General features: G+C 43.0%; 1 protein-coding gene across 3 annotated transcripts in view; it reads left to right on the top strand.

The window, feature by feature from the left end:
• LOC140736173 (protein phosphatase 1 regulatory inhibitor subunit 16B-like) overlaps window positions 1-12,307 on the top strand; it is a 223,878-nt gene that overhangs the window by 176,821 nt on the left and 34,750 nt on the right. For all 3 annotated transcript variants that reach the window (XM_073062040.1, XM_073062042.1, XM_073062041.1), the window contains one exon: window positions 7,626-7,750. In XM_073062040.1, coding sequence (XP_072918141.1) covers window positions 7,626-7,750 — 125 coding nt within the window. The remainder of the gene's footprint in view (window positions 1-7,625; window positions 7,751-12,307) is intronic.

The following is a 12,307-nucleotide window of genomic DNA, read 5'->3' as shown; positions in this document are numbered from 1 at the left end:
TCCTGGTGCAGATCCATAGGAGTAGAAGGTTTAAATGGTTCAGCGTGGACTAGATGGGCCAAATGGTCTGTTTCTGTACTGTACTTTTCTGTGACCATGATTAGGGGAGGGTTAAATCAGGGGTAAACCGGGGATTGCTTGTTGGTGTGGCTCAAAGGGCCAAATGGACTGATTGCTTGCTGTATCCCTAAATAACTTAAACTGGTTTCTGCGTTCTGACAAGTGAACTATTATAGATAGAAATCAATTCTACTCAAATTGGTGGAATGTGTGAACTGCTTGCTTATCTGGGATACTGAAGTGGAAATGATCTTTCTACATTGTGTTTATTAAGTGCTAATGCAAAACCTGATACTGATGCTGAGTTGCCTTTCATGGAAGTTAAACTCAAAGTAATAAATATTATTGGGTTAGGGGACAAAGCATTGCCGAAAGTTATATCAAAACACAGGATCTGATATAACTTTGACACATCGCTGTGAATTCTTTGAGTGGAAGTGGAGGATGAAAATGACTTGTACTTAAGTGGTGCTTTTCACATCGTTCAGGACAACTAAAACGTTTTAAGACAAATTACTTTTAAAGTGTAGCCATTGTTTGTAGCATTTATGGCAGAGAATTTCCACATCAATCTCTGAAATAGCAATGTGATTATCTGCCTTTTGAGGTTAAATGACGGATATTGCTGGTATTTATGTTTTCATGTTTTATTCCCTATCCCCACTTTAACCTCTAACTTTATTTTTATATCATTCTTTATTTGTTACAAGTTACGCCAACACACCACGCCAAATTACTAATACATGTAAATGTCCGCTCAAGTTCACTTTATCAGGTACACCTGTGCACTGCTCATTGATACAAATATCTAATCAGCCAATCACATGGCAGCAACTCAATGCATAAAAGCATGCGGACATGGTCAAGAGGTTCAGTTGCTGTTCAGACCAAACATCAGAATGGGGAAGAAATGTGATCCAAGTGACTTTGACCATGGAATGATTGTTGGTGCCAGATGGGGTGGTTTGAGTGTCTCAGAAACTGTTGATCTCCTGGGATTTTCAAGCACAACAGTCTCTAGAGTTTACAGAAAATGGTATGAAGACAAAAATCATCCAGTGAGTGGCAGTCTTGTGGGCAAAAGTATTGTTAATGACAGAGATCAGAGGAGAATGGTCAGACTGGTTCAAGCTGACAGGAAGGCGACAGTAACTCAAATAACCACCCGTTTTGACAGTGGTGTGCTGAAGAGCATCCATGTATGCATGATACATTGACCTTTCAAGTGGGTGGGCCAGCACAGCAGGAGAGCACACTGGGTACCACTCTGGTACCTAATAAAGTCACACTGAGCGTATACGTGAATAAAGCTGACGTTTGATCCTTGATACTGGTAAGAACTTCCAGGAGAACTGGCGTGCTTTAGCACTGCGAGCCCTCGTGGGACCGCCCAGCAGTAAATGCCCCCTCAGTACATCGTAACCCCAATTATGTGCTACAGTCCCTGCAGTGGGATTTGAATGCAGACCATTCTGACTCAGAGGCAAGTGTGCCACTGACTGTGACCCAGGGTTGACACTAATATAGACACTGTTGTGTTGCCGCTGGGGGTAGGAGAGAACTGATGTTGTGAGCTGCATCTCTCCAGCAGCAGATGGCTGATAATGCGATGCAGTGGCTCAGAGGTCATAAATAAGTAACTGAAACCTGCATACTTTTGGCTTCAGATCTTTTGCTGCATACATGACTGGCCTCTTATGAGGATGAAAAGAAAGCCTCTGTCCATTTGAAAATTACACAAATATTGCAAATTATATTTTACAGAAATGCGCTTTTTTTTTTGCATTTCTGTATTCAAGGATGACACAACTAACCATTGGGTGCCTCCCTTCAGAAATACTTCCTCATGTGAAGAACTGTGGTTGAGAAGGGTGTGTTTGATTACAAAGCTCCCTTTATATACATACATAGAATTTGGAGATTAAACTAATTTAATTAAACTAACAGTAGCCACCACTGATCAGAGTCTGTGCGCATAGTTCAGTAGTGCTGTTATATTATTTGATGTTACATTCTTTTACCATTCTGTTTTAAACAAAAAGATTACAACACCTGATAGGCAAGCAGCTGGTATGTAAATTGATAATTATTATTAATAATATATCGTACAAAAATTAACACGCTTGGCAAGTGGAACCTTTGTAGCAGTTGTGACAACCAGCTACCAAAACTAATGTGATAAATTACTTCGCTGATTTTACGCATTCTGAGGACATAGGTGTATCGAGTCTACGGGGTGGAATTTTATATCAAAGTTGTTGTGCATTTACTTGCAAGTCATCACATTGTGAGTTGAAGTATAAACCCCCCCCCCCCCACCATTCTGAGCTCATAGTCTACAGTTAGGGAGGATCTGATACAAAAGGGCATCACGGTAGCGTAGTGGTTAGCACAACGCTTTATAGTACAGCTGACCCGGGTTCAACTCCCGCCACTGCCTGAAAGGAGTTTGTACATTCTCCACACGGATTTCCCCCGGGTGCTCCGATTTCCTCCCACATCCCAAAGACGTACCGGTTGTTAGGTTAATCGGTTATTGTAAATTGTCCCGTGACTAGACTAGGGTTAAATTGGGGGATTGCTGGGCAGCTTGGCTCAAAGGACCAGTAGGGCCTACTCCATGCTGTATGTCAATAAATAAATAAACAGATTCCCAAGCTTTCTAATGAGTTGATGATGCTGAGATACATCCCGGGATCCACTGGGACAGATCATTAGTGATGTAACCTGGAGTCATTGGGTGTTTCGGGTCTTTCAACATCAGACGCTGTTGCCCAGGCAACTCCGCCAGGGATGATCTGGGCCCAGTAGCATTGGTGCACAGGTCTCGCCTCTCAATTCATAGCCAACTGGTGGCTCAGGTAAAATCTATCCTATTAATTGTAAGCGAGCCAGCTGGAGTGTTTGCTGACATCTTCATCTGCTCCAGTCTAAGATCCCCTCGTGTTTTAAAAAGGCAACGATAATCCTGGTGCTGAAGAAGAGTAAGGTGGGGTGCCTGAATGACTATCGACCTGTGGCTCTAACATCAATTGCTATGAAGTGCTTCGAGCGATTGGTTATGGCACACATCAACCATAAACTACCGGTCAACCTCAACACTTTGCAATTCGCCTACCGGAGCAACAGGTCAACTGCAGATGCCATCTCTCTGGCACTACATTCCTCCTTGGAACACCTGAAGAATAAAGACGCATATGTAAGGCTCCTTTTCATCGGCTACAGCTCTACCTTTAATACCATCATTCCAAATAAACTGATTCCTAAGCTCCGGAACCTGGGTCTTAGCACTCAGATCTGCAGCTGGATCTTCAACTTCCTCACAGACAGGACCCAGGCTGTAAAAATAGGGGACAAGCTCTCCTCTACAATCACTCTGAGCACCGGTGCCCCACAAGGCTGTGTACTCAGCCCCCTGCTGTGCTCACTGTACACCCATGATTGTGTAGCGAAGTTTTCATTAAACTCAATATATAAGTTTGCTGATGACACCACAATTGTAGGCCGTATCTTGGGTAATGATGAGTCTGAGTACAGAGAGGAAATTAAGAACCTGGTGGCATGGTGCAAAGACAATAACCTTTCCCTCAATGTCAGCAAGACAAAGGTATTGGTTGTTCACTTCAGAAGGATTAGCGGACCGCACAACCCCATCTACATCGGTGGTGTGCAGGTGGAACAGGTCAAAAGCTTTAAGTTCCTCAGGGTCAATATCACAAATGACCTGACTTGGTCTAACCAAGCAGAGTCCACTGCCAAGAAGGCCCATCAGCGCCTTTACTTCCTGAGAAAGCTGAAGAAATTTGGCCTGTCCCCTAAAACCCTCACTAATTTTTATAGATGCACTGTAGAAAGCATTCTTCTAGGGTGCATCACAACCTGCTATGGAAGTTGTCCTGTCCAAGACTGGAAGAAGCTGCAGAAGATCGTGAACACAGCCCAGCACATCACACAAACCAATCTTCCGTCCTTGGACTCACTTTACACCGCATGCTGTCGGAGCAGTGCTGTCAGGATAATCAAGGACACGACCCACCCAGCCAACACACTTTTTGTCCCTCTTCCGTCCAGGAGAAGGTTCAGGAGCTTGAAGATTGATACGGCCAGATTTGGAAACAGCTTCTTTCCAAATGTGATAAGACTGCCTAACGGATCCTGACCCATATCTGGACCGTACCTTCCAAATATCCAAACCTGTCTCTCAGTTTTTTTTTGCACTACCTTATTTTCCCTTTTCTATTTTCTATTTATGATTTAAAATTTTTATTATATTTACTTTGATTTGTACTCCAGGGAGCACAAAGCGCAGAATCAAATATCGCTGTGATGATTGTACGCTCTAGTATCAATTGTTTGGCGACAATAAAGTAATAAAGTAAGTAAAAGTAATTCTGTGAAGAGCAGGTCTTTCTCGGTCTTGGCCAACATTCTCCCCTGAATCATAAAAGAAAGTGGTTTACTTGTTACTTTCTGTAGGACTTTGCTGACACAGGATATCTGTCTTGTTACTTTGTTCTAGGACACTGCACTACTGTATTATTAATATGATTGATCAGAAATTTGCACCTGTGCTAGCTGATAGGTTTTTTTTTTTATTAAGTGCAATCGTGAACAACAGCCAGATCAGAAATGCTGAGCAAGTCAACTAGTTCTCAAAGAGAGCTCTGATGGGCCAATCAGATGGTTCACTGCTGCTCAGCTGGAAACACAGCTGAGCAGTGTGCTGGAGGTATGTGCTATGCGTGACCTGATCTGAAAGCATCATGTTGACTCATAACAGATCGTGTTCACGGTGGAACAGCTTAGTCAAGGATAGAGTGATCAGCACTGATGGACAAATTATACCTCCACTACCCCTTGAAAGCTGGTTCCCCCTTTTTGGCGCTGCTAAACTCCAGCTTCAAACAAAATAGTGAAACAGCAGAATCTTGGGAGCGAGTAGTGTTCTACATAGCTTTAGCTTCCTTGATGCAGCAGAGATTCTGTTAAAATAAAGTTTTCCAACCGTTACCGTTTGCGACCTCAGGATAACAGCTAGTCGTCATGGGTGAAGGGCGAAAAGTGAAATGTTCAAGGGGAACATGAGGGGAAACCTTTTCACTCAGAGGGCAGTGAGAGTGTAGAAGAGCTTCCAGCGCAAGGGCTGGATGCCAGATCTCAGCGTTTAAGAGAAGTTTGGATTGGTACATGGATGGCAGGGTGTGGAGGGCTGTGGTCCGGGTGCAGGTTGATAGGACTAGGCCGTTTAAATGGTTTGGCACAAATTAGATGGGCCAAAGGGCCTGTTTCTGTGCTGTACTTTTCCATAACTCTACGACTGTATGATGCTAATTGCTTTACATAGCTAAGGTGATATCGGAAAGCAGTTTGCACGCATTCATTTCCCAAAAACTGCAGTGATTATAGTTTAACTGTCAGATCGTTGGCCCAATACTTCACAGGCAAATTCCTCCCACCTTTGGAAGTGCCTACATGAGATGCTGCCTGAGGAAAGCATCACTATCTAGGCCATGTCATCTTCTTGCTGCCAATATCAGGCAGGAGATACAGAAGCCTGAAGTCCCATGGCACCAGGTTCAAGTACAGCTATTTCCCTTCAACCATTCAGTTCTTGAACTGACCTCACAACCTTAATCACTACCTCAATATAATAACAGTCTGATCATAATGGACATTTTTTTTATTCTAGGAGTGTTCTGTCTTTTACAATTTTGTACGATTTATGTTTAGTTTATGTTTTTCTTGTGAACTCTGCTCATACGATGCGATGGGCCCATGATGCAGCTGCAATAAGGCTTTTACTGCACCTGCAGGGTAGACCATGTGTGTTGCATCCTGGCTGTCTGCACAAGCCAGGGCAGTAGGATATGGAGAACAAGCTGTTGCCCATGCGGCAGGCTCCCCCTCTCCACACAGCTGAGGAAGGCAAAGGAACGGCAGAGACCGGTACAATTTGGCACCAGAGGTGTCGCAGGAGTTGCCAGTCAGCATTGAACTCAACGTAAGACTGCCTTAGGGACTCCAGCTCTGGATTTTTCCTCAGGATCTCTGAGACGCACACCATTGAGAGTATTTAATAGGTAGTGGGAGCTTATCCCCACTATCACCCTCGTCTATGATGATCTTAAGGAATCAATGCACCTGTGCATACAATTACTCATGCATGCATCAATAAACTTGACTGGCTTTACAATGCAGTGATGTACTTTCAGTTCTTGGTTGAATTTCAATATTGGACTCTTAAGTTAAAGGAAGAGGATAGAATAGCATTTAACAAGTTCACCTTGGGTGGTGGGGTGGAGATAAGTCTCTACCAAAAGATGTGTAAAGCACCCTTCCCTCCTCTAGCCTGCAGTCACCCTTGGGCAAGGTGTAGCACCTGCTTAGCCCCCCCATCAGGGTCACGTGAAGCCATGAGAGCAGGTGGTGGTTGGTCATATAGCAGCCAAATCCTGGTTATGCGACCACTGACACTAGGCAGACATCTCTGAGGAGTATTGATAATGACTGGGGTCACCCGTCTTGTAAAGACCCTGCCCAGAAGAAGGCAATGGTAAACTACTCTGCAGAAAAATTTGCAAAGAATTTTGGCCATGGGATGATCACGATCGCTCGTGTCATACGACACGGCAAGTAACGAACAAGCAATCCTCGTAAATTTGCTGAATTCTTTTCCTCCAGATTCCATACTCCAAGTTTGCAATGAAAGAAAACTCCATTCTGTATTTATCTTAAGAAAACATGAACTGCCAAAGCAGTAGAAGATACTCCTTGCATTGACCTTATTTTATTTCTCTGTTTTACTGCCATTATATAGTTATGAGCCAAATGGCCATTTATTATTGACACAAGAGGTATTGTAGATGCTGGACATCTAGAGCAATACACCGGAGTTCAGCCGGTCAGGCAGTGTCTATGGATAGGAATAAACAGTCAACATTTTGGGCTGAGACCCATCATCAGGTTTTTATTATTTACAGTTCCCATGTAGATTACACTGGGATCTTCTTATTGATGTTCACTTGGCCATAATCTTTTCATTGAAGACTCAAGAGACTAGGACCAGAGGGCACAACCTCAGAATAGAAGGACGTCTCATTTAGGAGAGGAATGAGGAGGAATTTCTTTAGCTAAAGGGTGGTGAATCTGTGGAATTCATTGCTACCGACGGCTATGGGGTCCAAGTTGTGAGTATATTTAAAGTGGAGCTTGATAGGGTGTCAAAGGCAGAAGAATGGGGTTGAGAGGAATAATAAATTAGCCATGATGGAATGGTGGAGAAGACTCGATGACTAAAGGGCCTAATTCTGCTCCTGTGTCTTCTGGTCTCATAGAAACTGTAGATGCTGGAAATCTGAAATTAAAAATGAAAATGCTGAGGATACTCAACTAGTCAGACAGCATCTGTGGAGAGACAAATAGAGTGAATATTTCAGATAAAGATCACTGTTTTACTGCAAGATGTTGAACCATGATGTTGCTGTGATGGTGACCAGCTCCCTCTCTTAGTTATTTGCTTGTGATTGAAGAGATTTAACAAATTCTCGTCTATAATTCTTCTTCAGGCATCACTCAAGAGAAAATTGATCAGATTCGCACGGCAGTGGAGCAGCAGATGATTGCAGATGTCCGAGAGGCAATTCAGGAGAGCGTCAATCTAGATGCAAGAGACGCACAGGGAGCCACCTTGGTAAGTGCATTTGTCACAATCCAGGTCCATTTGAAGACCATTCCTGCCATGACGTGAACGAGGACCTAGTGTGCCGTAATCCAGGTTTGAAGCTGAAGATTACGACGGCATTGTTTATTGTTGATTTTCAGGACCAAATTGGACAGAGATGGGGGTTGGGGAGCACAACTGAGTATGTGGCCACTTTGTATATCTAACACTTTAATAGGTAACAGAGAACCCAACCTTGAAGAAATAGCAATTTATTCTCCTTAATATTGAAGGAAGAGTAGGGGCTTTGCAAATGCATGTGCCTGTATTGTCATTAGATTTCTGGAAAACAGTCGTCACATTACCTGTTTACCGTGCCTATAAAATGTATTCCCTTCCTCCTTGGAAGTTTCCATGTTATATTGTGTTACAACATTGAATCACAGTGGATTTAATTTGGCTTTTTTAACACTGATCAACAGAAAAAGACTTTTTCATGTCAAAGTGAAAACAGATCTCTACAAAGTAATCTAAATTAATTACAGGTATAAAACACAAAATAATTGATTGCATAAGTGTGCACCCCCCTTTAATATGACACACTAAATCATCACTGGTGCAGCCAATTGGTTTTAGAAATCGCATAATTAATTAAGATGTCCCAGCTATATATAAACCTGTGCGCAGTTAAGGTGTTGCAATTGATTGTAGTAAAAAAAATACACCTGTATTTGGAAGGTCCAGCTGCTGCTGAGTCAGTATCCTGGCAAAAACTACACCATGAAGACAAAAGAACATGCCAAGCCATTCCGTGAAAAGATTGTTGAAAAGCACAAGTCAGGAGATGGATATAAGAAAATTTCCAAGTCACTGAACATCCCTTGAAGTACAGTTAAGTCAATCATCAAGAAATAGATAGGATTTGGCACAGCTGTAAATTTGCCTAGGGCAGGTCATCCTCAAAAAGGGGAGGCCACCAAAAGACCTATGATAACACAGCAGTGGCTGAGATGTAGAAACTATGCATACAACAGCTGTTGCCTGTGGCTTCACCAGTCGCAGCTTTATGGAAGAGTGGAAAGAGAGCCATTGCTGAAAAAAACTCATGAAGTCTTGGCTAGAATTTGCCAGAAGGCATATAGGAGCACTGTAGTCAGTTGGAAGAAGGCCTATGGTCTGATGAAACCAAAATTGAGCTTTTTGACCATCAGACTAAATGCTATGTTTGGCATAGGCCAAACACCGGATGTGATCAGAAACACACCATCCCAACCATGAAGCATGGTGGTGGCTGCATCACGCTGTGGGGATGCTTCACCGCAGCAGGCCCTGGAAGGCTTGTGAATGTAGAGGGTAAAATGAATGCAGCAAAATACAGGGAAATCCTGTAGGAAAACCTGATGCAGTCTGCAAGAGAACTGAGACTTGAGAGAAGATTTGTTTTCCAGCAAGACAATAACCCAAGCTTAAAGCCGAAGATACGCCGGAATGGTTTACAAACAGCAAAGTTAATGTCCTGGAGCAGCCAAGTCAGAGTCCAGACCTCAATCCAATTGAGAAGTTGTGCCGGGAATTGAAAAGGGCAGTTCTCTCACAATCCCCATCCATTCTGACAGACCTTGAGCAGTTCTGTAAAGAAGAATGGGGAAAAATTGCAGTGCCCAGATGTGCAAAGCTGATAGAGTCATATCCACACAGACGCGAGGCTGTAATTGCTGCCAAATGTGCATCTACTAAAATCAATTATTTTGCATTTAATAATTGTAATGAATTTAGACCAATGAAATTTGTTTTCACTTTGACATGATGGTCTTTTCTGTTGATCAGTGTCAAAAAAAACCAAATTAAATCCACTGTGATTCAATATCATAAAACATGATAACTTGAAACATGAAAAGGGGTTGGGGGGGAGTACTTTTTATAGGCACTGCACCATCCTTCATTGCCTTTCTTAGTATCCTGAAATAAATACTGTCTATCCCAAGAGGTTTTCAGAATTAGAATCAGAATTAGGTTTGATATCACCTGCATATGTTGTGAAATTTGTTAATTTTATGGCAACAGTACAATGAAATACATGATGAATAAATATAGAAAAAAATGAGTTACGGTAAGTGTGTGTGTGTATATATATATATAAAATAGTTAAGTAGTGCAAAAAAACAGAAATAAGTAAGTAGTAAGGTAGTGTTCATAAATCGAAGCAAGAGGCTGAGAGTGAAGGACTAAAGACATCTCAGAGAGAAGCCATGTTTTTTTACTGATCAGGGAAAAGAGGCTAGACTGTGCAGCCTCGTGACGTAGCACGCCAAAGGTTTAAAAAGGAGAGGAGTTTTTCAACTGTCTTTTTAAATCAAGATTCTGCCAACAATTTTTGTATTATCTGTAAATTTATAGATGGCATTTGAGCTATGCCTAGCTACACAGTCATGGGTGCAGAGAGAGTGGAGCAGTGGGCGAAGCACACACCCCTGAGGTGCACCGGTGTTGATTGTCAGCGAGGTGGAGACGTTATCACCAATCCGTACAGATTGTGGCCTTCTAGTTAGGATGTCGAGGATGTAGTTGTAGAGGGAGGTACAGAGGCCTAGTTTCTGTAGCTTTTCGATCAGGACTGTAGGAATGATGGTGTTAAACGCTGAGCTGTAGTCAATGAACAGCACCCTGACATAGGTATTTGTATTATCCAGGTGATCCAAGACCATGTGAAAAGCCAATGAGATCACATCTGCCGTGGCGATAGGCAAATAGTAGTGGGTCCAGGTCCTTACTGAGGGAGGTGTTGATTCTAACCATGGCCAACCTCGAAAAGCATTTCATCACCATGGCTGTGAGTGTTTCTAGACGATTGTCATTGAGGCAGCTCACCCTGCACTTCTTGGGCACTGGTATAATTGTTGCCCTTTTGAAGCAGGTGGGAACTTCCGACTGTAGCAGTGAGAGGTTGAAAATGTCTTTGAATACCCCCACCAGATGATTGGCAGAAGTTTTCAGAGCCTTACCAGGTACTCTATTGGGCCGTGATGTCTTGCGAGGGTTCACCCTCTTGAAAGTCCGCCTGACGTTGGCATCTGAGACAGAGATCACAGGGTCACCGGATGCTGCAAGGATCCTCATCGCTGTAGTTCTCCCTTTCAAAGTGAGCATAAAAGGTGTTGAGGCATCACCGCCATTCATGATGTTGGGTTTTGTGGGAAGTAATGGCCTGCAAACTCTGCCAGAGTTGACATGCATCCGATGTCACCTCTAACATCTCCCAGGATTGTTTCTTGGCTCTTGACATTGCCTTTCTTATACAGACCTGGGTTGCCAGACTTAAATGCCACAGATCTAGCCCTCAGCAGACTACAAACCTCCTGATTCATTGTCTCCACCCACAACAGTTATTGGCCTTCTAGCATCAGGTTGAACCAGAAGAGGACCCCTTTATTTCCACTCTTTGCCTCTTGCCAGACAGCAAACCTTTTGTCATGTCAGTATCTTTCCTGTAATACCATGGGCAGCCTCATTTGCAACACCTTGTCAAAGGCCTTCTGAAAATCCAAGTAAACAAAATCCACCGACTCTCCTTTGTCTATCCTGCTTGTTATTTCCCCAAAGAATTCCAACAGATTGTCAGTCAAGATTTTCCCTTAAGGAAACCATTATGATTTTGGCCTATTTTATCAAGTGCCTTTAAGACCTCAAAACTGTATCCTTAAGATAACTGAAGAGATTGTGGAGGGGTTGGTGGTGATCTTTTGGGAGTTGCTGGATTCTGGAATGGTTCTGGAGGAGTGGTAGTTACAGACATCTCTCCATTCGTTGACAGGGGAGGGAGGCAGAAGAGGGGAACTGTGGACCAGTTAGCCATGATGGAATGGTGGAGCAGCCGAATGGGCTGAATGGCCCAATACTGATCCTTTGTCTTGTGTTCTTAACCAGAGTGGATAACCTCACTCACCTCAACTCTGAACTGATTCCACAACCTGTGAAACCCCTTTCAGGGTCTCTGCAACTCATGTTCTCAATATTATTTTATTTGTTTTCATTTGTATAGTTTGTCATCTGTTGCATATTGGATTGTCATTCTTCGTTTGTGTGCAGTTTTTCATTCATTCTATTGTGTTTCTGTGAATCCCTGCAAGAGAATGAATCTCAAAGTAGCAAATGGTGACATATACATACTTAGATAATAAAATTACTTTGAACTTTGAACTAATATCATTTCCGAGATTAATTATCTCATATAGACAATAGACAGTAGGCCATTCGGCCCTTCTAGCCAGCACCGCCATTCACTGTGATCATGGCTGATCATACACAATCAGTACCACGTTCCTGCCCTCTCCCCATATCCCTTGACCCCGCTATCTATAAGAGCTCTATCTAACTCTCTCTTGAATGCATCCAGAGACTTGGCCTCCACTGCCTTCTGGGGCAGAGCATTCCACATATCCACCACTCTCTGGGTGAAAAAGTTTTTCCGCATCTCTGTTCTAAATGGCCTACCCCTTATTCTTAAACTGTGGCCTCGAGTTCTGGACTCACCCATCAGCAGGAACATGCTTCCTGCCTCCAGCGTGTCCAATCCCTTAATAATCTTAT

Source organism: Hemitrygon akajei, chromosome 11 (genome assembly GCF_048418815.1).
Source record: "Hemitrygon akajei chromosome 11, sHemAka1.3, whole genome shotgun sequence".
Classification (NCBI taxonomy): domain Eukaryota; kingdom Metazoa; phylum Chordata; class Chondrichthyes; order Myliobatiformes; family Dasyatidae; genus Hemitrygon; species Hemitrygon akajei.
This window is presented reverse-complemented; position numbering and strand designations above follow the sequence as displayed.